Source organism: Varanus komodoensis, unplaced genomic scaffold, assembly GCF_004798865.1.
Source record: "Varanus komodoensis strain SLA01 unplaced genomic scaffold, ASM479886v1 scaffold42, whole genome shotgun sequence".
NCBI lineage: Eukaryota > Metazoa > Chordata > Lepidosauria > Squamata > Varanidae > Varanus > Varanus komodoensis.
The window spans coordinates 8214478-8242297 of NW_025335972.1; the positions used below are offsets into that span (position 1 = coordinate 8214478).

A 27820-nucleotide genomic window follows, 5' to 3' on the forward strand; every position below is an offset into this window, starting at 1 on the left:
ATTCCAAACTATAAAACTTGTAACTTCTATTAGGGCAACTCCAACACTATGTCTTCTGTTTTGAAGCTCCACCTCTTTTGCTCACTGGATTTTCGGAGTTTTAAAAATAGGTATTTAATGAATTATGGGAAAAAAGAGGTCAGGCACAGTGAGTTAAAAGCAGAATAATATATTTGGTTTCTGAACACTACAACAGCTCCAGATAGAGAACAAGCTTCTTAAAAAAATTTTTTTTCGAAAAAAATAATCACGCCTGATTTACTAGGTTTAAGGTGCTACAAGGCTATTGTTCTTTTGCTGCGACAGACTCCTCTGAAAGTAGAAAACCGTAAATTTATTCTGGGAAAACGTAAACACAGGGTGAGCACCCGATAGGCCAAAATATCTGAAGGACCATAGCACCCGCCTAGGATTATGGGAATTGTAGGTCAAAGCAGAGGGCTATAAGCTGTCCACCCCCTGATAACGATTGGCTTTTACAGTGTATTACACGTCTTCGGGCGGATGGATATAATCAACTCGAGACCGGTGACGCCATCATCCTGCGCCGCAGCCCGCTCCTAATAACAGATTTCCTCAAGTGCAGGGTTACCTGGTTACCAGGCAGGGATGAGCGACTCGGAGCGTGGGCCAGCTCCGGGAGAGGAAGATGGCGGGGAGCTGGAGGAAGAAGGGGAGGAGGAGGAGGAGGAGGAGGAAGAAGTTGCTGTCGCTGAGGACGTGGGTGTTGAGTCTGCGCCGGGTGGACGGAAGGCCCGCGGTGGGCGGAAAGCCCGCGGTAGGCCGCGCCTCACGGAATCTGACCGGGTACGACGACGGCTTGAATCCCGCAAGAAATACGATGTGCGAAGGGTCTACTTAGGCGAGTCTCACGGCCCATGGGTGGACCTGAGGCAGCGAAGTGGCTGGAGTGACGCCAAACTGGCGGCTTACTTGCTGGAACTGGAACGAGAGCAGCGGGCCGGGCGCCGCGGGTGAGAGCCGGCAGGAGGGGGTGCAGTTTTATTATTCATTGTGTAATTTTTATACTGTGATGTCATTAGCATGTTTGGTGTTGTACAGAGGAGCCCCTGGGCCCAGGTGGCTTATAATTTAGAATGCTAAATGGGTGCCGGACAACAGAGTGGAGGGAAGATACTCACTTTAGTTGTATCCTGCAGGTCAGTAGGAGACCAGGTCTGAGGAGTTGTCTAAGGCGTTACGAAAATGCAGCCTTCAATACGTTTGGAGAAGTGGGAATGTCAGGGAAAGTGTAGAAATTCCAAGGATGAGGGATGCAAGGGAGAAAGCGTGGAGTCTTCTAGGGGAGCAGAAGACCTACGGTAGTGCACGAACAGTGGTCGTGGAGGCAGCAGTAGACTGTAGAGTGCTGGAGAGCTGTTTATTCACAAAATGGCCAGGGAACAAAATCAAACTTACAATCCACTCATTTTTAAAACTGTGATGGTGAGTTTCATTTCTAGTATATGAGTTGGAACAGAGTTCAACTCTAGAAGACAGCTTCAGAATATGAGTTGGGAGAATAAATCTGAAGTTAAAATAATGGTATTTGTTTATAAACGTCAGTGATAGACTTGGGCTGCAGCCCTATGTGTGTACTTCGGGGATTACATGAGCAGAGCTGGTTGGAACCGGATGTCAGACTAGATCTCCAGGGGGCGGGGGGGGGGGGCTTCTGAGTCGCTTTGTTTCTATGCTTTACTTAGGAATAAGTCCCATTGGGTATATTTTTGATAAATATGCATAAAATTATGCTACTAATGAGTTGCAGCAACCTCCTTTTAAAGGGTCAGGGATGAAAGACATATGGAAGGGGGTGCTTTTTGACCTGCTATTAGGCTAGTTCACTACCTGGCAGCTAATGAAAAAATATGCTGAACTAAATGGACCAGAGTATTATAATACCTGTCCACCAGAATAGGATCATTGTTCACACACAGGCACAAAACTTAATCAGTTTGGGCAGTGGTGTGTTTTCTAGTGCAACTAATATGTTTTTGCTGGCTGTATGACAGAAATAGGGGAAAATTAAATCTGTTAAATGTATGTTGTTTATGAGATTATTAAGGGCACCAAGTATGTTTCAGAATTATAAAAGTGGTAGCCCTTAATAAAATTTTCTTTATTTATTCATTAAAAGCCACTGTTTGTCCTTATGAATGCAGCACTGGACTGAATGCTATTCCTTCCAAGGCAGGTTCTGTGGACAGTCATGATTCTAGTCTTTGCTGACTTGAACTTTTGTCAGCTTATCTTTATTCACTCTGCACTGTAATTTTTTGTAAACTGAGTAGACTGCAGATAACATTCATAAGTGGAACCTGGGTATTATCAACAGACTGTCAAATTTCATCTTGAGTGAAATTACTAGAACAGCACCTTTTGAGTTCCATAGTTAAATCTCCACATTTTCATGGTGAACAGCAGTAAAATCTACAGAAAAATCTAGCAGGATTTGATCTGGGGGCAAAATACTGACAAACTGACGTATATTGATCCTCAAAATTGGTAGTATCCAACTGGGCCTGAAAATGGAAGGGAGGGCAACTTTAAGGAATGGCTGTAGAACAGTGATAGATCACATGTTTAATATGCAGATGTTCTTGAGTTCAGTACCATCCATGACTTTTGAACTGCTCTTGCCAGAAACACTGGAGAGCTGCTGTCAGTCAGTGTGGACAGTTTTTGAATTAGAAGGATCAGTTGTCATACTCACTATAAGGCAGCTTCCTACCTGCTCATTCAGTGGGTCAGTTTAGAGGACACAGCAACCCAGCATGAGTTAATTAACCCGTGAGGGGGCTGTGGCCTAGAATTTGAGGATTATTTAACTCTTGAATGGCCTTATCTGACTGTGTTCTCATGCAAGGACAGCCATGTTGTGCGTTTATAATAGTGAATAACATATGCTATGACCCTTGAGGATTAGTTAATCTACAGTGGGCTGCTGTGTTATCTAAATTAGTATCTTGCTTTAGAAATGGGTTGCTACAAATAGGTGGAAACCTGGACAGAATCCTGTGTCTCAAAAGGAATTCCTTTTTGGCAGTACATAGTTAATCATGTAGGGCAGTTTCAGAATGAAACACCTGTAAGGGCACAATCCTATGGCTGGTAGACACTGTCTGGTTGGCATAGAAAGTGTGAAGTCTCTACTCTGACCCTGGAAAAGCCATCTGAGCCTGTAGCAGGGATTCTGCCTTTGGAATGGATCCCTTCCACTCTTTCAGGTGACATTGTTTTTTATCTGCCTACTGGGGTTTCAAAGATGGAAGACTGTCTCAGGGACAGGTGCTGAAGTAGCATTCTGGGGGAAGAAAGGGGTAAGTAACTTTCCTGGCAGTGCCTTAGCCCCTCCTTCTCTTGAGGAGTGGGAAAACAATTAGATGGATGAAATCAGCTGTGTGAATGTTGTTGAACTTGAGGGAAGAATAGAATCAATCCTGTTGTCACAAACCCAGCTATATCCATGTAGCTATAGATGACCTAAATCTGACACTTTAAAGAAAATTCCCTAAAATAAAATAAAAATGGAAACAGTAAAAGGTTGAAAATACATGTATATTTTGCAGGAATGACATTTGGAAAGAAACTGTGATCAGATATCTCAGTGTTCTGCTCTAACTGATAATTAGAGGTATCTATTTAAAGTATATTCCGATTTATATAGATACTATGCTTATATAGCGAGTCCCTGTGTTATGAATGAATTCTGTTCCTGAGAAAATGGAAGTACATCATTTAAGTCAAATTTGTATGTAAATTGGATCACCTCTAGTCACCTCTCCACATTTATGGGGGTTAGGGTTACAGGACCCCTGTGAAAATGGAAAAACCATTTTATCTATAGGCTCCCTTCCTGCCCAAATTCAACAGAATTACTTTTTACTGCAAGGAACTGCTGGAGAAATTTCCTTCTCTGGATGGGTGGGGCAGGAAGGCATGCTTTGGAGGCCTTCTCTCTCTCTCTGTTAAGGATGATTTTCCACAATCATTTAAAAAAATTAATAGGCTTTATGGCAGTTTGTTCCTAAATATGAGTTGTTTATAACTTGGGAACTCCATGTATTAAAAAAAATGCCAACAGTGAGTTGTTTTTATAGAATACTCTATAGAAGTGATCACTGGGGCTGAACATGAGGTATTTAAATCTTGCTATGCTTCTGTTGTTGGCCTGATGAGAGAAAAATGCTGATCTAGCCCTGAACTTGCTTTGTGGCTTAGAAAGATCATTCCATTGCCAGTAAATTGGTATCTTAATGGATTGTTGGGCTACAAAAATCATATTGGAAGAGGTTTTCTCAAGGCTTTATTTGTCATGTCCCTTGGATACTTATACAATCTCATATAAAATCTCAAACAAAAGACTGCATTCCATGACATGCTACTATCTTTCCTTGCAGGAAGCCATGGGAGCAGGTGCCTTATGAGCCACAACGGAAGAAAAGTAAGTAAATGTACTTGTAATGGTGTGGGTGACATATTTTGTGATGTCTTCTGAGTTATTTTCTGTGCAGAGAGTGGAAAGGTGTGTCCTTTGTACTACATGAAGACCTGCTGGAGAGTGTTTTTTGGTGACAGGTTGATATTGGAGGTTTACAAAACTTGAATTTACATGTACATTTTGAAGTCTTGAGAATGAACTTATTCAGCACCAGTAAATAAGAACATAAGAGCATTAAGAAAAACCATGTTTGATCCAGCCAAAGGATCAAGTTTTGTCCAGCACTCCAAACACACAGTAGCAAATGAGCTGCTCACAAGATACATCAAGCAGGAAGAGTGCAAGAACTCCTCCCCTCCATGCTCCTCAGCAACTGGTGTATGCAGGCATGCCACCTTTGGTAAAGCACATAGACTGCAAGGCTAGTAGCAGCTGATAGCCTCTTCCCTCATGAATCTGTTTAATCCCTTTTTAAAGCCATCCAGATTGGTAGCCATCACCACTTTCTGTGGTGCCAAATTCTACAGTTTACCTATAGGTTGTGTGAAGAAATACTTCCTTTTATCTATCCTAAACTTCCCACCGGTTGACTTTATAGGATGACCCTGGATTCAAGTGTTATGAGAGAGGTAGAAAAATGTCTCCCTCTCTACTTTCTCCATGCCATGATTCTTTTAAACACCTCTATTACGTTTCCCCTTCCTCACCTTCTTCTAAGCCGAACAGTCTCAGTTGTAACTGCTCCTCATAGGGGAACTTCGCCAATCCCATGATCATTTTTATTGCCCTTCTCTGTACTCTTTCCAACTCAATGTCCTTTTTCAGGTAAGACAGCCACAGTTAAATACAAAGTACAGTCACACCAAAGATTTGTATAAGGGAAGTAAGATTTTGGCAGTTCTCTGTTCCATTCCTAATTATGCCTAGCCTAGAGTTTGCCTTCTTCATAGAAGCTGAACACAGGGCTGGCATTTTCACTGAATTGCCCCCCACAACAGACAGCTTTGGTTATGGGTGGTATAGAAGTGTAATAATAATAATACTCCAAGATCCCTTTCCTGCTGAGTCACTGGCTAGTTCAAATCCATCAGTGTATATTTGAAGTGGGGAATTTTTGCCCCAACATGCATTATACCACACTTGCTTATATTGAAATGCATTTGCAATTTGATGACCGTTCTGGAGATTCCTTTGCAGCGCCTCATAATCCCTTCTTGTTTAAACCATCATAAAAAGTTTAGTGTCATCAGCAAACCTGGCCACTTCAGTACTTACTCCTAATTTCTGATCGTTTATGAATAGGTTAAAAAGCATTGGTCCTAATAAAGAACCATGTGGGACTCCACTGGTGACCTCTCTCTATAGGAAGAAGTTGCCATTTATTCCTATCCTCTGCCTTCTGCTCTTTAACCAGTTAGTGATCCATATGAGAGCCCCTACCCTTTTATTCCATGACTCCTTAGTTTACTTGGGAGCCTTTGGTGAGGGACATTGCCAAAAACCTTTTGAAAATCCAAGTAAACAATGTCTCCTTGATTGCCCCTGTCTGCATGCTTTCTGGCACTCTCAGAGAACTCAAAGAACAAATATAGCTTAGTTAGACAAGTCTGCCCCTTATGGAAACCAGGCTGAGGTTTTTTGTTGTTTTTTTCAGTAGAGCCACCTCATTCTCTGCCGCCCCTTTCTCCTTTTTCCTTCAATCGTTCCCAGAATCAGGGTCTTCTCCAGCGAGTTGTTCCTTCTCATTAGGTAGCCAAAGTATTTGAATTTCATCTTCAGTATCTGGCCTTCTAATGAGTAGTCAGACTCTCAGGAGTCTTCTCCAGCATTACAATTCAAAGGTCTCAATTCTTCGGCACTCAGCCTTCTTTATTGTCCAACTTTCACAGCCATACATTACAACTGGGAAAACCATAGCCTTGACTATGTGCACTTTTGTTGGCAGGGTGATGTCTCTGCTTTTTATTATGCTGTCTAGATTTGCCATAGCTTTCCTCCCAAGGAGCAAGCGTCTTTTAATTTCTTGGCTGCAGTCACCCTCTGCAGTGATCTTGGAGCCCAAGAAAATAAAATCTGTCACTACCTCCATTTCTTCCCCATCTATTTGCCAGGAAGTGAGAGAACCAGATGCCATGATCTTAGTTTTCGTTGAGTTTCAAGCCAACTTTTGCACTCTCTTCTTTCACCCATATCAAGAGGCTCTTTAGTTCTTCACTTTCTTTAGAGTGGTATCATCTGCATATCTGAATTTCTTGATATTTCTCCTGGCTATCTTAATTCCAACTGGTGATTCATCTAGCCCCTCCTTTCTCATGATGTGCTCTGGATATAAGTTAAATAGGCAGGGCAGCAGTATACAGCCTTGCCGAACTTCTTTCTCAATTTTGAACCAATCAGTGGTTCCGTGTCCAGTTCTCACTGTTGCTTCCTGATCCGCATATAGGTTTCTCAAGAGACGAGTAAGATGGTCTGGTACTCCCATCTCTTTAAGAACTTGCCACAATTTGTTGTGATCCACACAATTAGAGGCTTTAGTGTAGTCAATGAAGCAGAAGTAGATGTTTTTCTGGAACTTTCTAGCTTTCCTATTTGATAACAAATTTCAACCTAATGGACTGGGAGTTCTGTAGTTAGTGTAACATTATCACAATATACTGCTATCTTGTATTTTACTACTTTCTCTCTGCATGTCTGCAATAATAGGGGCTTCTCTTATTGCAGCAGCCAGTGTTTGTATGCAACATGAAAAAATAAGCTGTTGGGAGGCATCCTTATGAAGTTTATATCAGAAGAAATTCACTTTCGGTTAATTTAGATCCACAATATTTATGTAAATGAAGTAGCTGCCAAACTACAGTAAACAAAAAAAAAATCTATCAACTGATTGTAGGCTTGTTAATCTTCTAATACAAAAAGTAAAACTTGAAAATTGTGCTTTTTGAGAAATGTTGTGTTAGCTTTCTTACTTGCCTCTAGGATAGCCTGGCATGTTGTTGCCATGCTTCACAATTATTGTGGAAACCACAATGAGTGTATACTTTATTTCCTCATTAATGCAAGATTAGACCATTCTTTGTCCTTTGCATTGCTTGCTAACTGTGGGAGTATAGAGTGTCTGATTTACTCTGTAGTCTTCTGGGCCAAACATTGACTTGGCAGCACAGTAGCTTATGGCATGAATCTCTGATACCCATAGTTGGCAGAATGAATTTAGCTCTATGAAAGGTAGGGTCAACAGAACATCTTTTAAGTCAGGCCACCTTCTTTTCACATTTTGCAGCCTGCAAGGGGTTGATCTCTCAGTCCCTTTTTTTATAGCCTACAAACTAAGGTGACCATTGGAAATGGTCCACTGAGCACCATCTTATGATTAGTAAAGGGAGTATGGATTTTATTAAATTCTATGTTTTGTGAATTGTCAGGTGTCTTTTGTTTTGTTGTCCACTAATTGACTGAATCAGAATTTTTGGTAAGGGAATTTAATTCTGCTTTTGCTAATTCCCATTGTGTTTGCTAATGTTTGTTAGTTTATTTACACCAAAATTGTTTAGCGGTCCTTATTATTGTCTTTGCATATAAAAAGAGTGAGTGTAAGATTATTTAATACTTACTACATGTACAATATTTTTTTCAGATGAAGCATGCTTTATCTTTAGATTGTTGGAGGAAGCCTTCTGTTCTATGCTTTTCAAATTTATATTATGTTTTTCCTCCCTACTCTTTCCCATGTCTCAAGGAAGAAGGAGGAATGTGAACTGCCTGAAGAACACAGTTATCTGGTATGAAGACCACAAGAACCGCTGCCCCTATGAGCCCCACCTCTCAGAGCTGGACCCCACCTTTGGAATGTACACCACAGCTGTGTGGCAGTGTGAAGCAGGACACCGCTATTTCCAAGATCTGCACTCCCCACTTAAGCCACTCAGTGACTCTGAGAATGAATGTGATAACAGTGAGTATGCAGAGTTCAGACTGCTTCTGCAAGTGAAAAACTTAAAGCAAGGATAAGGAAAGACTTCAGAAATTTAAAATGAATGGCAAGCATGTGGCCCTCCTGATATTGTTGGACCCCAGTTCTCATCATTCCTCACCACTGGCTGTGCTGGATAGGCTGGTGGAAGTTTCAGTCCAATGGCACCCAGGGGGCCACATATTCTTTATCCCTATCATAAATTTTTCTTTTTGTGGTTGAGCATGGCAATTGCTTTCATATGGCTTCTGCCTCTCACCATTTATTTATTTACATTTTTATACCACCCCATAGCCCACAGGGCTCTCTCAAAGGTTTACAAGCAAAACATACAATTAATGTTTTTCATCCCTCAGTTACTGCCTTACCTTCAAAATCATTGAAGACGACTAACCTGTCTGGGATTATATGGACACCAAATCACATTTTGGCACTTCTCTGACTGTATCTCTCACTGTGGATGGAAAATTGAGTGAATGAAGTAGCTGGCTTGTAGGACATGGAATTATCAACTCAGATTGCAGCAACCCAGGCTCAGGCTCGATATCTGGGAACGTTTCCTCATTGTCAGAGCAATACAGCAGTGGAACCAGTTGCTTAGAGAGGTCATGGGCTTTCCCACACTGGAGATGTTCAAAAAAGAAACTGGTCAGCCATCTGAGTGGGATAGTGTAAATTGGTGTCCAGTAACAGTAGGGGGTAGGACATGATGGCCTTTTTGACGCCTCTCAACTCTAACATTCTGTGATTCTATGATTCATTCACATGCCTATTCCATATTCAGCATGGCACAGCAAATACTTAAAACATTTTTTTGTGACACATGAAACAAAGCGTTAATCTGTGGCTGAATAATTTTCATTTATGAATAGGTTTTCAACCCCTGCACACCCAGTGGCAAGAAGAAATAGTAGTTGTGCTGAACAAAATTTTCATTTCTGGGCTTCTGAGAGTTCTTTATTTTAGATAACAGTACTGCCGCAGTGACTTTCAGACATCATACTGTGCCACTAAGCTAAGCAGATGGAGGTGGCACAAGTTTATGATGTGGTGCCTCGATCCTTCTGGGTCACAAAATGTAAACGGAAGGATTACACCATTTAAGATTTGCTCCTTGTTTGGGAGGGTGCTGTTTAAACACAACACTGCTTTGAAGCAAGTAGCACACACCCACCCACCAGCAAAGGGATGTTACATTCCACTGGTTACCTGGGTACCTGAACAGCAGTGGGCAAAATAGATTAGATATTGTAGTTACGTGTTTTTCCCGCATGTTGACCAAACAAACTCAGGTGAACTGATCCCAAGAATATGGTTCTTGATGAGGTCACCTGCCTGCTCAAGCAGAGAGTAGTTCTGCACAATCAGTCTGTTCCCCTGCACTGCCAAAGCACAATTCCCTGAAGTGCACTAGAAAGCTGTGGTGGCTTTGTGAAGCTACTAGATAGTCTTAGTGAAATCACCTTCTACTTCAATTTTCTGTATGATTGTATGAGTACCAAAAGAAGTGTTGCTATTCTTGTGACAGCCTTCCCTGACTTTTTGCCCTCCAGATGTTTTGGGCTTCAACTTGTCTCAGCTGCAGCCACTGTGGCCAACAGTTGTAATACAAATATCTGTAGGGCACCAAACTGAGGAAGGCTGCCTTCTAACAGATTATGAGTAAGGGAATTCAGGAATTGTCTTGCTAAATCAAACAAAAAGTTAATCCTTTGCAGAATTGACTCTAATAATAGCTAGTCAGATGTTCTTAAAATGGTTTTCAAGCCTGGATTTACCATTTGTTTGAAGCATCCATAATTGTTATATTATTTGTGAAGATGGAGAACAAGAATGGTAGAATTCGCAAGAAGATGTACTTGTTGCATGGATAAGTTCTCACTCATTGTCCAGAACGTGCAAGATGTGTGAGGAAAAGCCAAGTGTGAGGGCAGATGTTATTCTATAGGTCAGTGGTGAGTAGGCTAGTGGAGAACATAGCTGCAGAGTTAGTCCTTCTCTGGCAGTCAAGGAGATCCCTGGTAATTTTCTTCTCCTCGTTTTGCCTTTACAGTTGCCAATGGCACAGGGGCTGGAAGCTCTGGGTCTTCAGAAGAAAGCTCCAGTTCAGATGCAGAGGAGCAGCCAGAGGGCCAGAAGGTCAAGGCCCAGGTGCAGCAGCCCCCGACAAATGTGGAAGGTGGAAGTGCAAGTGGGCTCATCACTCAGGACGGCATCCACATTCCATTTGAGCACCATATTGAGAACCTGTCAGCAGAGCAGGGTGTGAATATGTGCCACAATCCATCCCTCAATGGCCCAGAGACAATGGAAACTGTGGTATGTGTGCCAGTACCCATGCAGATGAGTTCAAGCCATGGGACTCTGTTTGAGAATGTTGCCCAAGAGACACTTGGCGAAGTTGTGGCCAGCTGCCCTGTGCAGGGTGTAATGCAAGGCTCGCAGGTGATCATCATTGCTGGGCCCGGCTATGATGCCCTCACAGCTGAGGGGATCCAGCTAAACGTCACCAGCACAGGAGGAGAAGAGCTGCCTTGTGCCATGATTGAGGGTGTGGCAGCTTATACTCAGGCAGAGCCTGAGAATGGACAGCCCAGTAGCATGGAGGCCATGGAGAGCTTGGAATACATCGAAACCAAAAAAGGTAGCTTCCACCACCCACCTGGCTACCTATTCTCAAGCAGGCCAGGTGTGGTCAGCATGTGTGTTCTCATTAAGGTATATAGCTTTAATCCGCTGTGGTAGGTGTGGGAGTAGCACAGTTCTTGCTGTGGATGAGGGAGGGGAGGGTAAGTTCCCAACAATGTGTCTCCAAAACTGGAAAAAAAATCCAAGTTGTGTCCTTCTAGGATATGGAGGTGTCTCTGCATTTTGCAACAAATACTCTCAAGTCAGCTGCTTCTCCTTTTTGTAACTATGTTTATCAGAGACATATCTTATAATTGTATTGAAATTGTAGAGCAGTTCAATAGTTTTCCTCATCTTGTGATTGTTTGTCAAAACAACCTAATAACCAATCCCTTTGCTTCACATGGTATGCCGATAAAGTCATTCTATAGAAGCTGGATTACAAAGGGACCAACCATCAGTTGTATTTCTATTGGTAGAAGAAGCCAAACATGGAGGTCTGCTTCTGTTAAGCAGTCGTATTAGGAAGCATATAACTATCTAAAATGTTTCTTTTAAAGTACTGGGCTACCTAGACTGTATATTTAGCGCATGAACATTGGAAGAAAGACATCTTTTGGATTCATTTATGTTTGAGTCACATGTTAAACTGTGGAAGAAAGTTCTTTCCAAATAAGTCTAATCCAAAAACATTTTTACTAGCACACATCTATCCACATATCTGTGTTAGTCAATTGTAGTTTAAAAGAAGAAAGAACCAATCCTTACCAAGTTTATTTTATCTGGTTTTCCTGAGATGACAGCATGAGTTGTTACATTAAAAAATTGTCTTCAAGAATGAAGGCTCTTGAAAGAAAACAGATCCACATTTCTGTTTGGAATGACATGTGGTAGTTGCTTCATTCTGATTTTTACCAGTGGACCCCTCCAGGTTACTGCTGTACCTAATCAAGACCTAATGGCCAGGCCCAGAAGACTGACCACAACTCTGGTGTGTTGTTGGCCTGTTTAGATTTCTGTCACCCTTCCTGCAAGACCAGGTGCAAAAGATTCCCGGAGGGAGTGCATTTTAGGCCTGACTGGCCTTTGGCTTGCTCCTTAATGTGTCCAAGCTTCAGCCTCTGTATAACCTCTGGAATTTCCAGGGAGAAGGCTTCAGCATTCAGAATTACAATTTTGCTTTGTGATTGCTGACAGAAAACGAGGAGCTTTTTGAGCTCAAAAAAGAGGAGCCGCAGCCCCCAACAGAAATAGAGACGCCCTGTGACCCAGAGCCAGCCCATGAGAGTGGGGGGCTGGAGCCAGAGCCTGAACCTGAGGAAGAGACAGATGGCAACAACATGTCATCCATTATCTATGAAATTCCAAAGGAACCTGAAAAGTGAGTGAGCAGCAGCAGGGTGTTGTGGCTGTCTGGGTCGCTGTGTTCAGGGGAAGGGAATGGGTGCTGCTCCTGAACTCTGCTTGCTCTTCAAATGGAGATTGTGGAAAATGTTTATCTTTTGTCTTGTATAGTGCTGTGCATGTAATTATGCCAACCTTCAATGATCCTGGTTGCTTTCCCAGTGTTGCTGCTACTGTGAGACTTGTCATTGCCCAGAGGATTACTATTCCATTCTGACACCCTTGTAAACTTCCAGATCTGTGTGATGTTTTCATATGGTATATGTGCATGAATTTATTTTTCAGTTGGATCAAGCTCTAGGAAGTGTGGGGTGGCTATGATTATGAGGAAAGACAAGATGTTTTATCAGTTGGAGGTGGTCCACAACTGATTTACTGAAGCCCCTCCTAGATTCGGTCCTTTCTGGTTTCTGAAACTTCAGCTCATTTTTTCAGACTCTCCTCTATACCCTTAAAATTGAGTTTTTTTCAGGATTCTGGAAAAAACATTGCATTATATGCTTGGGTTGGTGAAGGCCCTTGATTCCTATTTTTTTCTTTATCTGCTTGTACAGCATACTAGGATGCACAGGAATGACCTCTGAGTTAATTATTTTTATTTTGGTTTTTCTGAGATGCAAGGGGGAAAGGAGGCTCCATGAAAAGTAGTTGTAGCTTTCCTGCAGACAGTTTTCTACCCTTTTTCTCCTTTTAGGAGGAGGCGAAGCAAAAGAGGCCGTGTAATGGATGCAGATGGCATGTTAGAGATGTTTCATTGTCCCTATGAAGGATGCACCCAGGTCTATGTAGCTCTTAGTAGTTACCAGGTATGTTCCCGTGTCCCCAGTTCTAACTACTAAACTGTGTCTCAAGTTGGAGAGTCTGATAAAGCACATTTTCTTAGAAGGAATTGTGTCAGTTCCCCAGTTGCTGTCCTTTCTCTTGTGATAAGTTGCTGCTTCCCTTTAGCATTCCCCTTCTTTGCAAGAAATCACTTTGAATGGGCTGAGCATAATGTTTCATTGAGCTGATGGGGAATCATAAGTAATTAGCCATAGTATCCAAGCCCATCTGTTGGCTGCTTGAGTACTGAAGACTCCCAGTGAGAAAGAGAGGAGTCTATTCTGATTGAGCATGGGTTCAGGTCTTTGTGACAGAGTGACTAGATCTTCCCAGTAGTGTGACTCCAGGGGCCAGTGTTCATCCCATCTCTTTCTGTCCCCAGAATCATGTTAACCTTGTTCATCGAAAAGGAAAAACGAAGGTGTGCCCCCACCCTGGTTGTGGCAAGAAGTTCTACCTGTCCAACCATCTACGGAGACATATGATAATTCACTCAGGTATGCTGCCAACTTTAAGGCCTCCTTTTGCCTCTGTATTTTTTTCCTTCTCTATCTTGGCTAGTTTTGATGAAACTATCTAGCTCCCACAGCTGGGCATGTCACAGCCTTGAACACAGGGAAGGACTAACCAGGATTTCATAGTGTTCATACATCTGTGCAGAATTACACAGTTGCATTCTTTTTGGCTTTACTTCTCTGATACCTGGAGCTTCCTTTCTGTCCCCTCCCATAAAACAGAAGTCAAGGAAGTACCTTGAGTTATACATGAGATTGGTTAAAGGCACTCTGCTTCAGACATATACAGGCAGTCCCTGGTTATGAACAAGTTCTGTTCCTGAGAACATCTTTAAGTCGATTTTTTATGTAAGTCTGATCACAAACATACGGGTCGTATTTAGCATGAGTAAATCAAGTGTTTCTCTTAGTATACATACATATTTAACCTTTCTGTACAAAACACTTAAGAAACACTTCCACACATGGTTGCTGTTCCACATTCATGGGGATTAGAGGCACAGGACCCCCATGAAAGTGGAAAAACTGAATATTTCTAGCCCCCACCCCAACCTTAACTCTTAATACTGTTAACCATGCAGAAGTTTCTTTTCTCCCCTGCTAACCAGCCAACGATGAACTAAGATATCCTACATGAAGATACCACCATGGCTACTTAAGAAAGCCAAGGACGGGATTGGGACCTGGATCCTGGAGGTGGTCAACGCCTCTTTAAGAGACGGCCGGGTACCTGCCCCTTTAAAGGAGGCGGTAGTCCGGCCAGTCCTAAAGAAGGCATCCCTGGATCCAGAGGTGGCTGCCAATTATAGATCGGTGGCCAACATCCTGTTCCTGGGCAAGGTGCTAGAGCGGGTGGTGGCGGGACAACTCCAAGCACTCTTGGATGAAACTGATTATCTGGACCCATTTCAGTCCGGCTTCAGACCCGGGTATGGCACTGAATCTGCCTTGGTCACCCTGTACGATGACCTGTGCAGGGGGAGAGACAGGGGGAGTGCGTCCCTGTTAGTTCTCCTGGACCTCTCAGTGGCTTTCGATACCATCGACCATGGTATCCTTCTGAACAGGTTAGTGGGTTTGGGAGTTGGAGGCACCTTGTGGCGGTGGTTCCGCTCATATCTCAACGGCCAATTTCAGAAGGTGGTGCTCGGGGACTATGGCTCTGCGCCATGGCAGTTATGCCATGGAGTTCCGCAAGGGTCCATTTTGTCCCCTTTGCTATTTAACATCTGCATGAAACCGCTGGGAAAGGTCATCAGGTGTGGGCTGCGGAATCATCAGTATGCTGATGATACCCAGTTCTACCTCTCGTTTTCCACCAATCCAGGTGAGGCAGTGGCTGTGCTGAACTGGTGCCTGGCCGAGGTAATAGACTGGATGAGGGCCAATAAACTGAAGCTCAATCCAGACAAGACGGAGGTCCTGTTGGTGGGTGGCTCGGGCCTCGGGATGGGGGACTTGGGCCTTGTCCTAAATGGGGTTGCACTCCCTCTGAGGGACAGGGTTTGCAGCTTAGGAGTGCTCCTCGACCCTGAGCTGTCTTTGGAAGCTCAGGTGACGGCGGTGGCGAGGAGCGCCTTCCTTCAGCTTCGGCTGATACATCAGCTGCGTCCCTTCCTAGAGCATGACTGCCTGGCGACAGTGACACACGCGCTGGTAACTTCCCGATTAGATTTCTGTAACGTGCTCTACGTGGGGCTACCCTTGAAGATGGTCTGGATACTTCAATTGGTGCAAAATATTGCTGCCAGGTTGCTGACGGGGACTGGGCGTTGTTCTCATATAACCCCAGTTCTCCGTCAGCTCCACTGGCTCCCAGGCCCAATTCAAGGTGTTGGTTATGACCTATAAAGCTGTAAACGCCTTGGGACCTGGATATCTAAAGGAACGCTTGCGCTCATATATGCCCTCCCCGCCCCTTGAGATCAGCAACAGATGCCCTTCTCCAGGAACCCTCTGTGAATGATATTAGGAGGGTGAGTACCCGGAGGAGGGCTTTCTCTGCGGTGGCGCCCCATCTGTGGAATGCGCTCCCCAGAGAGGTCTGCCTAGTGCCGTCGTTATTTGTTTTTCGGCGCCAGGCTAAGACCTTTTTATTTAAAACTTATTTTAATTGTTAAATTATTTAATTAATAGGATTTTAAATTTTTAGCCTAGAATGCACTGGGGGTTTTTAAACAATTTTTTTAAATTTGTTGTATTGTTGTTATTTATGTATTTATGTATTGTTTGTGAGCTGCCCTGAGGCTTTGTTGCAATGGGGGCAGCATAGAAATGTTTTAAATACATAAATAAATAAATAAATAAATAAATAAATACTGGATTGCTTCTCCCTCTCTTTCTCAGACCTTGGTCTGATCCAGCAGGGCTCCCCTGCTTCATTTATTATCTTATGTTCTTATTCCACACCCTCCTTTTTACTCACCAGCGCCACCTCTTTGCCCAAGGAAATGCAGGAGGGATTTTCCTCTTTGGATGGGTGGGGGAAGAAGACATGCTTTAGAGGCCCCACTTCCCTTTTGCTTCCTCTTTCTCTGTGGTAATGCTTATTTTCAGCATTTCAGCAAAACTCCCAAGGTTCTGGCATTCATTACTACAAACTGTTTCTCTTTAACTTGAATCTTTAAATTAATAGGCTTTATGGCAATTTTTTGTAGTCTGGGGATTGTCTATATATTGCGGGAAAAGAAATTAACAAATTCTCACATAGAAAAGCAGATAAAGTATCAAGATGGATTCCCAAGTGGAGGAGAAAAAAAAAAAAAAAACAAGTTAAACTGAGACTTGATATGCAAGAGCAGAGATAGCTGTAGGAAAGCTGTGGGGCAGGGTTGCCTAGACTCCTCAGAACTATTTCTCATTAGGTACAGTGTAGTTTGCCATATCCATAATCTCCCTTATATCATAAAACAGGACTCTAACAAGCAAAATAAATAGCTAAGAATGATGCTTTCCCACAGAAGATTTTTATTTTTTATTTTTGGAACCAAATACCTGGTTCTAAAAAACTAGTCTGCCCTCAAAGCCTGCTCTCTTTAGTCCTTTTGCTGAAGTTTTCCCATTGTCAGCTACAAGAAGCACAGAGACAATACCCACACTTTATGGTTTAGCTTTGGGATGATCACAGAGTAAGCCAGGAATGGTAAAAACCATTCCCAGACAAAAATGATAGACATTTTTGTGTACAATATGCATTATATAGTTAAAATAACCCTGTCTGAGCAAGGCTGTGGTCCCTCTTCTTCCCCCATTCTACAGATCATTGTTGCTGTTGCTAGTCGCGAAGTCGTGTCCGACCCATCGCGACCCCATGGACAACATTCCTCCAGGCCTTCCTGTCCTCCACCATCCCACAGAGTCCACTGAAGCTCATGCTGACTGCTTCAGTGACTCCATCTAGCCACCTCATTCTCTGCCGTCCCCTTCTTCTTTTGCTTTCAATTGCTCCCAGCATTAGGCTCTTCTCCAGGGTGTCCTTCCTTCTCATTAGGTGGCCGAAGTATTTGAGTTTCATCTTCAGTATCTGGCCTTCTAAAGAGCAGTCAGGGTTGATCTCCTCTACTCGTAAGACTGAATGGTTTGATCTCCTTGCAGTCCAAGGGACTCACAGGAGTCTTCTCCAGCATCACAATTCAAAGGCCTCAATCCTTTGATGCTCAGCCTTCCTTATGGTCCAACTTTCACAGCCATACATTGCAACCAGGAAAACCATAGGCTTGACTATACGCACTTTTGTTGGCAGGGTGATGTCTCTGCTTTTTAGTATGCTGTCTAGATTTGCCATAGCTTTCCTCCCAAGGAGCAAGCGTCTTTTAATTTCTTGGCTGCAGTCCCCATCTGTGGTGATCTTGGAGCCCAGGAAAATAAAATTTGTCACTACCTCCATTTCTTCCCCATCTATTTGCCAGGAAGTGATGGGACCGGTTGACATGATCTTAGTTTTCTTAATGTTGAGTTTCAAGCCAACTTTTGCGCTCTCCTCTTTTACCCACATCAAGAGGCTCTTTAGTTCCTCTTCACTTTCTGTGTTAGAGTGATATCTTCTGCATATCTGAGGTTGTTGATATTTCTCCCAGCAATCTTAATTCCATTGAAATTACCCAAGGCCATTCAGTTACCCAAGGCCATTCAAAGGTTTCTCCAGCTATCTGATCGCTGATCCTCCAGCCCAGTCACACTCATGATCTTGTACTCTGTTTCCAGTATTGCATAAAGAGCTTCCTGGGTGAGCTATCCATCATACCACACTGGCGCTATCACAATGCACTGACTTAACAGGATATTTTTATTTCAGTTCATTTTATTGGTCCAGATTCTGTATAATATGAGCATTGTATGAAAATTTGGATCACCCATTCTCTAGCACAATTATATCTCTAGTAGAATTATTTGAAACAGGCAGTGGGCCCAGTTAGAATGTTAGTATCATATTGGGCAAGTTACCATATTTTTCGCTCTATAAGATGCACCTGACCATAAGACGCACCTAGTTTTTAAAGGCGGAAAACAAGAAAAAAAATTCTGAATCAAATGGTTTACTAAACTATTTAATAAACTATAACAGAATACAGTAATACCATATTTCAACCTTGTAAAGTGAACAGCAGTCAACAGTGGCATTAAGAACCATCATCACTGTCATTAACAAAAGAGAGACTTTAAAGTTCGAGTACTCTTCTAGTTTTCGTTGAACCCATAGAACTCATCATCGGTAGAGTCAGAATTTATGAAGCTCTGTTGCTCACAATCACTGACATCATTTTCTTAGTCAGTAGTGGAATTATTGAAGGAATCCACAATCTACACCAGTTATACAAGAGCTGCTGCAGACAGTTCAATAACAAATCTAAAAAAGCCAGTAATGTCCACGCTGCCCTAGTAGTAAATAATAGAAAAAAACTTCTGACAAAAAATGAGATATTGTACGGTAAATCAAACACACAGCGGACTAAGTAGCCTTTGAAGAATAAACTTCATACACGAAGGTAATGCTGTTCAAATATCCACTGATCCTAAAAAAAAATGTGTCTGATCAAATAACAGATATTGGTCCTTCTATTAACTTAATACAGCAGGCACTGTTCTGATCCATGGAAAGCTTCTTGATAATCACAGGCACATTCCCCATCACTTCCCCATGGGCTTCATTAAAAGACTTGAAAACACACACCGACCTGTGGGCGGTGGGGGTGGGCAGTCCGTCCCAGTCCGTCTTTCCGTGGCGGCCGGTGGGTTAAAGCCTGCGGCTCCTGCTCCTCTGCACCCCTCCCCCTGAGTGGCACAGCTCTCACGTGCGCCGGGGGGGGGGGTCGGAGCAGGGCGCGCCAAGCGCGTGCCAGCCAGGTGGTGCCAGGTGGTGCAGGCGGGCCGGCAGCGTCCCGGCGGTGGTATTGCATGTTCCAGGCATCGGGCACACCATGCTGCACTCCTGACAGACTTACTGCACACACACATTCACTCTATAAGACGCACAGATATTTCCCCTTACTTTTGAGGGGGAAAAAGTGCGTCTTATAGAGCGAAAAATATGGAAATACAACATAGAAACATAAAAAACTGAGCAAGTTAGAAGGGGCCTCCTGGGCCATCTAGTCTGACCCCTAACATAGCAACCAAACTTGTGTTTCTTTATTTTTTTTTTCCATCCAAAAAAGATGCTCAGATTTGCCAAAAGAAAGTGCTATGGAAAGGGAGTAGGATGTAGATGTTCCCTTTCTGGCATACCTAGAAAAGCTACAATGGACTGAGGACAGTTAGGGCAGTACTAAAAGAACTAGACTAGAGGATCGCACCTGAAAGGGTCAGCTACACTAACACAGCCTTTTCAGGGAAAAAAGCCCTTTTCTACTTTGCTTTTCAATTGACAGCTCACCAGTTGGCGATTAGCAAATATATGCTAAGCAGCCAATATACTTGGTCCATGTCCTTGGATGTTGTCTAGGGCATTAGGACAGCAGTTGCATACCAAAACATTCGCTGGAGCAGGCTCCATATTTTGGGCAGCCATAGGTGTGCAACAGTAAAAGACTGGACAAATAATAATAATTTGCAAACAAAAGCCAACACAGTTGCGCTGCCTTCTCTCCAACTGCCAGAAAAAAGAGGGCACAGCTAACAAGAGTCACTCCAAATTCCCTCTTGGGCATCAGTAGAGTGGCTGTCACTGATGGTGGTACAAACAAGATTACCAAGAACAACAAGGTATTTTTGCTGTTCTTGCTGAGTGCTCCAATCCCAGCAACCTACCATGGGATCAATTTCCTGTGTTTGGATGATGTACCCATCCTCTGCAGTAATCCATGGGTGGTCAAAGTGACTTACTACTTCAGGACAAGTCACCTTGTGGGAAGTGTGCGTCAACCCACTGTGGCTTGTTACCCATGATGGATTGCTGTGTTGTGTGAACTCAGTCATTGTGTCTTGGCTGAAAGAAAAGTCTTTTGTAACTTCCATTAGGAATTAATTTAAATGTTAAGCTCTATTTGCATTATGCTAAAGAATATTGTTGACCAGCCTTTCACTGGGGTCAGTTGCTGAACTGTCTTAAAACCACATTTCTTTGATGTCCAGTCTTTCTCAGATTGGGCTGTGAGGAACTCTAGTTCTCTCCCTCCCACTCCCTCCCTCCATATTTTAGAAATTTAGACTTGGACATCACTGGAAAAATAAACAAAGCAAAATTTGGTTGTGTGTGAAACCATTTTCCCTTAACTTTTCCATACATCTCTGGGGGAAAATGGGAAAGAACACTTTTCCACCAATTTTAATCCTAGATAACACCTACACATTTTTATGGGTTTTCCTAGGACTTCACATCTAATTTGCACTATGAAGCAAAGTTATAATTGTATGCAGTACTTTCATTTCTCCAAATGGCTGATATGCCACACATGGGCCCAAAGCTATTCTGTGGAAACCAGGATGCTGAGTGTACTTGACCTCCTCTGTAAATTAAAAAAGAAAGTAACATGGGTTCTGCTACTGGCTGGTCACGGGAAGCAGAGTGAGGTGTGGGGTAGCATTGAAATGGCAGGGGGAGCTAAGACAGTATATCTGGGGGATAGGAGGAGAGAAACTAGAGAGGCAAAGCACCTACTAATGTTTGTGAGGGGTGTCTGGAGGGCATCTTGCCTAGGGTCCCTCCTGCCTTGTAAATGCTACTGGGGAGGAGCAGCTTCTTCGGGCTGAATGTGAAGTGGTATGGGCTGAAGGACATGCATAGGAGCTAGAGGAGTGAATGTTCAGAGAATGCATGAGCTTACAACTGTAGCATGGCTTCATAAAAATTGAGACAATGCCATATTTCTTTTGAGGGTGTGATACATAATTGATTCCTCAGATTGTGTTCAGCTTCTGGAGGGTGCATGGCATCAAGCAGTGCTGTCTGCCCCGGCAAGTGCCTTGCAGAAGATGATAGGTCCCAGTCCCTGGATCAGAGTGGCCTATTGAAGATGCTTCCTTCCTGTGATGGACTGACACATTTTGCTCCACATTTCATCTAGGGGTCCGTGAGTTTACCTGCGAAACGTGTGGAAAATCCTTCAAGCGGAAGAACCATCTGGAAGTCCATCGCCGAACACACACAGGAGAGACACCTCTCCAGTGAGTGACGTGGAGTTGGGGCATGAATAGAAAGCCTCCGGGCTGAGCCATTCTCTAGCACCTGATCATGAGGGTGAGGTCTGTGGCACCTGCTTGCTGTTGCCTTCCTTGTGAGAGTTGGAAAGCTTGGCAAGATAGATCACACGGCTGAGCCTGACTGGTCTGCTCTTTTGCCCCTAGTAGCTTCACAGACCAAACAGAGTTTTAACACAGGGCTGATAATCGAGTCATTAAAGATGTCTTTGTTTTTTAATGACTTGAGGTTATGGCATGGCATGTCTGGTCCACTGGCATGCTGATGACTGGGAGGGAGACATGGGCAAAACAGCAGCTTCTTTGGGTTTTTCTTTTTGTACCTTGTAATACCTTGTACATAAAGACTGGAGTTGAGCGAAATGGAGATGGAGTATTCCAAGAGGGGTTGGAGTTTCCATTCCTTGAGTAGGCAGGGATATTGATGAAAGGTTTTCTATAAAACAATTCTTAAAGGAACCCTGAATAAACCATTTAATGATTGTCATATTATCTTAATAGCGTTAAATATATTTCAGAGTAAAGAGATGCAGATTATTTACAGGAGTTCCATCAGCCTCCGTGGCTTTCTGTCAAAGACAGCATTGGCTTAAATCTTTGGCTGCAGAGCTAAGCAGTGCATTAACCTGACTGACTGTATCCATAAAGCCTTGTCTAGAGCTTGGTGTTAAAGCCTTTAAAGTGCAGAGTTCCACTCCTGATGAAAGCTACTGCCAATCTCACTGGGTGGTTCCTCTGCCATATCTGAGGTATAATACAGTAGCTGGTTGATTTGCTCTGATTTTGTCTGTGTGCATACAGTTTGAAGGGCTGGCAGCAATAGTTGGTGTTGGTGTTGGGGCTGTAGGCTGTAACTGCTCCCACATATTGGAGATCAGAAGAGTGATAGTTGCTTCCTTCTGCAGGTGTGAGATCTGTGGCTACCAGTGCCGGCAGCGGGCCTCTCTCAATTGGCATATGAAGAAACATACCTCAGAAGTCCAGTATAACTTCACTTGTGAACACTGTGGCAAGCGCTTCGAGAAGCTGGACAGTGTCAAGTTCCACAAGCTAAAGAGCCATCCAGATCACAAGGCTGCCTGATCCTGACCATGGACCACTTTATTTATTATCCCACCAAAAGTCCCAACCTAACCAAGGGCACTTCTTGCACATTCACAGCTGGAGATGTGGTGTGTTCTGCGTATGGCAGGGCTCCATCCTGTAACATGGGGCACCTCCTTAAGAGCAGATGGTGACAGGCATAAATGTTTTAGTTCTGATGTGCTAGTGTCAGTGTTCTCAGGTATTGTGGGGTGGAGGAGTATTCAAACAGCATCAAATCACTCATCCTGTAACTGGAGATTGTGGTGCTTCAGCTGTTCTTTCTTTTCAAGGGGAAGGGGTGCTATGAGCATAGGAAGAAGAATGTTAGCCAATTAAAGTATCTGTCCTTTGCTATCTGCTGAGCGGCACCTTTGCTTGTGTGACCACTTTATGCTTGGTGTGAGGCAGGAATACAGCAGAAGGGAGCTGTCACTGACAGATGAAGACTGCAGAGGCTGCTTCCAGTATAAGAACCCCGGGTCACATTCACATGATGAGATTGACTCTCTTGAGAACAATGCAAGATGCAACACTTACAAAAAGGTGTCAAGGAAGGTTATTTGCTGGTTTGCACCAGACATTGTTCTTGGAAGCTGCCTCTTCCTCAGCTTTTAGTGCTATTGAAAGACACATCAGAATTGGTCTGCATGTATCTTTTCCTGAAATGTTAGTACCACAAAAAGCCCAAGTACATGGTGGATAAAATCTTGCTCCAGAACTGTCAGAAGTGTTCTAGGCCTCTGTCGCTGAGCTTTGGGGCTTGTCATGTTCAAAGCTGTGGCTTCTATTGAAGTGCACCAGGAATATTAACTTTCATTTAAAAATATTAAACCAAATTTTATTCATACAATGGCTATCTGCATACCTATAGGAAGCCCACAGGTAGGGTATAAGTGCAATAACATACTCTTACTTGGGTTTTGCAGTGACTGGCAAACAGAAACATCCTCCTCTTGATACTGGGGGCAATATACAACCATCAATCATATCCTCCATGAATGTGACTAATCCCTTTTAACACCTCTGAGTTGATGACTGTCACCCACTCTCTATGGGAGCAAATTCCATAGTTAAACTTAATTGCACTGTGTGAAAAGGTACTTCTTGTTGTCCAATATATTCTGCCACTCACCTTCACTGGGTAACCAATGAGAGTGCTAATATCCTGAAGGAAGGAGGAAAAAACTTTCCCTACTCACTGTCCTGCTCTGTTTTCTAATTCTGTTTTATAATCCTTGTAACTGTGAAAAATATGAAAAGGCTGCTGTTGGGAATTCTTTCAGAATTGACATTCTGGAAATAGTCTCAATTTGATTGATCATCTGAGAAATATCTGCAGTAGAATCAATTTGTTTGCACATTTCAGCAGGGAAATGTGTGTGCTGGTGTCCAGCAACCAGATGGGTTTTTGCTGTTCCACTGTGAGCATATGCTTTGATTTCATTGTGTGCAAGGGAGGGGAATAGCTCTTCTGCTGCTATTCTGGAAAAAAAACTTTTGCCTCTGCTAGTAGGTTAAAAAGTAAGGGTGCCTTCCTTTTGCCAGCAAGAGGGAGTTCTCTCTTTCCCATGTAAAGCATGCTCCTATGAAGCTCTGGTTTTGATAAGAGTCCAGTGGTTTCCAAGCTAGATCTACAGGCAGCATTCAGACAAAACCATGCCTATCTGTGCTCAAATGCCAGTGTGTTGCAAGGGATTATGGGGCATGTTCTAGGCGGTCCAGGCTAGCTGGAGCTGTTGGGCTTTAATGTTGCTCTGTGTGAGCGCAGGACACCTGGACCATGACTTACACTCCACTGCCCTTTCATATTGCAGGAAAAGATAGGTAGGAATGAGCAAATGGATCTTCAGAGACCCTTGTCTTTCATTACTGATCTTCTGAACAAGAAAATGCATTTCTGAAACACACTTGAAAAACATGGCTCTGTTCTTTTTTGCCAACATTCCTTTCATGTGCCTCTTGCCTCCCCCCCACTAAAAGAGGACTAATCAAGATGCTGCTGTGAGTTTTAGTCCAATGCATCTGGAAGAGGCCTGGCTGGAGAAGGCTGATCTACAGGTTTGTTTGGCAAGTATATGCCTTCTTATTTTGACATCCTGAGAATCTCTGATTTTCTTTTCAGTAGTTTATGTTGAACCATCAACTTACTTTGTAAGCAGCTTTGTAGAATGTAGGTAACATGAGCATGTTGTCATTTTTACCTTGAAGGTTTCAGCTATCTCTCCAAGACCAGTTGTCACTCCTCTATTTTATTGCATGCATTACTAGATTGTTTCTTGTAGATAATGTAAGTTGGATATCTGGGTCCTTGTGGACTAATGGCTTCTCAGGTTTTCTCAGGAATAGAGGTTAGCAATCTGCAGCCTTCAATATGATTTTGAAAGCCTTCTACAATTGAACCCATCTTTCTATGCTTTCTGCAACTGAACCCATTTTTCTGCCCATTCTGGCATGGGCAATGTATCCCTAACTTGGAAGTCAGTGCAGCAGAGGGGGAGGGAGAAAAGGGATAGCCCTGCCTGTTGTTGGCATGTACCAAGAGTTATCTTGCTGTGGAAAAAAAATGATCCCCTCCCCTGCTCTAAAAGAAGCATCATTCTTGTCCTTTCTCTTTGTTCCCTGCCTCAAGTTTCCAGCAGGAAAATAGTGCCCTGGTCAGAATGAGCCTATTTGCAGTATTGAAATCATAATCTTTTTATTTATAGCCTGCTTTTCTTCTGTCCTGGAGCTCAAGTTGTCATCCACTGATTTCTTAGCAGTCTCATCTGGGTTCAGTCAATGAGCCTAGCAGGACCATTTTGTAATTTGAACCTTTGCCCAGCAGGTGGAGCCAGAGCAAGGTCTGTCTGTCTGAATGGGGGAGCGGGGGTGGGGGGGACTGCCACCACCTATCGTGCCCCATGCCTCCCAGAAGGAGTGCTGTTTTTCTGCTACAGGTATGTGTTGTTATGTTGCATTCCTCTTTTTTCCCAAGAGAGGGGAGAGGCTCACTAGCTTTATGAGGCCAGTTGTGGATTTCTGAACACCTAAACTGCTGTGCAGTCAAGTTTTCTAGTTGGATATGTCAGGATTAGGAAGAAAAGGAAACTTAAACAACCAGGAAGCCTTTGAAGTTTCATTTTTAATTAGCATGCCTTCTTAAGTGTCACTATTCTAGTGCTGCCATTGCCTACTTCGTGAGCTCAGTGCTAACAAATGGGAGATCATGAACCTGTCTGCCTCTGTCTAAAAATTCTAGCCTTCCTACAGGTGTTTTGGGCTGCAGAACGCATCGGCCCCAGCTAGCATGACCATGGATGGTGAGAATTGTAGTTCAGAACATTTGGAGGACACCAGGCTGGGGAAGACTGATCTGTCTAATTTTTACCCCACTCTTTAGCTGAAGCAGCTTACTTAAAATCAATGAAAAAAACCATTCCTTTTTCTGTAATCCTCTCTGATGTGGTACCAAAAGTTACCCAGCACTATCTTCTGTTTTAAGCCTCTTGTGGAGCATTTTTCAGCAAGGTGGTGGTGGTGGGGGGGTGTTAACCCATATCATCCCTCTCCACCCTTTCAAAGAACCTTGCTGCCACTCGCCACTCCCTGCAAATGGTGCTGAATAAATAATTCACTGCTTGACAAGACTGCATGAATTATGCAGCATCAGGAACTGCTGCTCTCAACACCAAGGGCACCTCAAAAGCTGCTTGCCTTTGGCCACAGCATGGCTTCTCTCCTTCCCTACAAAGCTGCATGCCTTTTATGCCTGTTACCCATTAGCACTCAAAGCATCTGCCCCTTTCTGTATGGCTGAGATAACCGCAGTGGCAGCTTTGATTCATCCTTGGAAAAAAGTTGAGGCCTGGTGCTACAGCACTGCAAGTAAAAGCCCCAGTGCCCTGCAGTGGAGGAGCCCAGATCCTGCACATTTGATGGAGGCAGGCTCAGAGATGCCAACTGAGAGTGGAAGGAGGGTGTAAAAACAGCTCATCTTGCAGCGATGGCTTTTGCTATGAGCGTCTCTGTTCTCCTGGTTAGTGCAAAGGTAGCCTTGTCCTTGCATTGATCTTTGAAACCATTTGGTTTGAGATGTGTAGCCATAGCTGGTATTTTGACTCAGTTCTCCCTTGAAATATAAAGGCCAGATTATGCCTGCACATAATGTACACTTGTGGTGGGCAAGGGCGGACACTTCTCTGATTGAGCACACCGTTAGTCCTTCAAAAAACGATAAAATTTCCTTGAGAATTGACTACCGATCCTCCCGTTGCCCCATGTGCACGTCATTCATCTCGGTGTTAAGTGCTGGTGATCTGCTGCATATTTGAGATACTGTCAGCAGGTGGCACTATTGGTTTAATTCTGCTTAAAGGGCTAAGTTCTTTAAGAAGGCTGGAAGAATTACTCAACAAAAATTTGAATTCTCCCGAGTTAGCTGTATTAGCTAATTTTGAAGAAAAAGATGATAACCTTGCACATCTTCTAACTTTCATATATGTTAGACTGCTAGAATGATGATGATGATGATGTCTTCACAGAAAAGAGATCAACATCCCTCGGCTTGTGGAGAAATACTCTCGTTTGTTGCATTAATGGAAAAGCTAACAAAACAGATCAAGTAGTATATATTGATATTTTTTTACAGAATTTGGGAGACATTTATTAACTATGCTAATAGCAATAAAGATGTTACTGCACCTCAGTCAATTAATCAGATTTGCTGAAGAAACCTGTTACTGGGGATATTTTCCTCAGACTTTGTATATGTACACTTGAAATCAGTCTGCTAATGTATTTTGATTGGTGTCGCATTTGTGTGTCAAGTGTTTGATTATTTGTATGTTAGATGTGAAGTGGCAGTCTCTGGTGTTAGGTTTTGCAAGGGGGAGTGGTTAAAAACCCAAGTCCTACAAGGAAAGATTGAAGGGGCAGGGTATGTTCAACCTTAGGAATGAACCTTTTCTCTGCCCTCCAAATAGGAGCTGAAATAATGGGTGTCAGTTATGGAAGGTAGATTTTGTTTGAAAACTAGGAAAAAAACCTTCCTAAGGTCTAGGGTAGTCATAGAGTGGAACTAACTACTCAGAGAGGTGGTGGCTCTCAGTTGTTGGCACTATTCAAGCAGCCATTTATTGCAGATGCTTCAAATTGGATTCCTGCCTGGAGCAGCAGCTTGGACTCAATGGCCTAAATGGCCCTTCCCAATTCTATAATTTCTCAGTGAGGAAATCAGTCTCTCCCTAGAGCTGGATTTGTCATATTTGCACGTATCAATATGAAAAGGGAAAATAAGAGCTGCCTTTTATGTGACACATTTCCTGCACGGACAGGACA

At 43.2% G+C, this 27820-nt stretch overlaps 1 protein-coding gene across 3 annotated transcripts; it reads left to right on the forward strand.

Moving 5' to 3' along the window:
- Positions 1 to 544: 544 nt before the first annotated feature.
- ZNF653 (zinc finger protein 653) lies at positions 545 to 27297 on the forward strand. 3 transcript variants are annotated; one of them, XR_006416032.1, is made up of 9 exons: positions 545 to 974; positions 4404 to 4447; positions 8181 to 8396; positions 10468 to 11058; positions 12240 to 12423; positions 13141 to 13252; positions 13651 to 13765; positions 21286 to 21463; positions 22324 to 22392. XR_006416032.1 is itself a non-coding variant. In XM_044443609.1 (9 exons), exons 1-9 carry the CDS (start codon positions 610 to 612, stop codon positions 22499 to 22501), a joined length of 1905 nt encoding a protein of 634 aa, XP_044299544.1. In that variant the 5' UTR covers positions 545 to 609; the 3' UTR covers positions 22502 to 27297. The 3 variants fall into 3 exon arrangements, 2 of the variants coding, with proteins under 2 accessions (XP_044299544.1, XP_044299545.1); XM_044443609.1 differs by having other exon boundaries at positions 21286 to 21385; positions 22324 to 27297; XM_044443610.1 differs by having other exon boundaries at positions 546 to 807; positions 21286 to 21385; positions 22324 to 27297.
- The last annotated feature ends 523 nt before the right edge of the window (positions 27298 to 27820 follow it).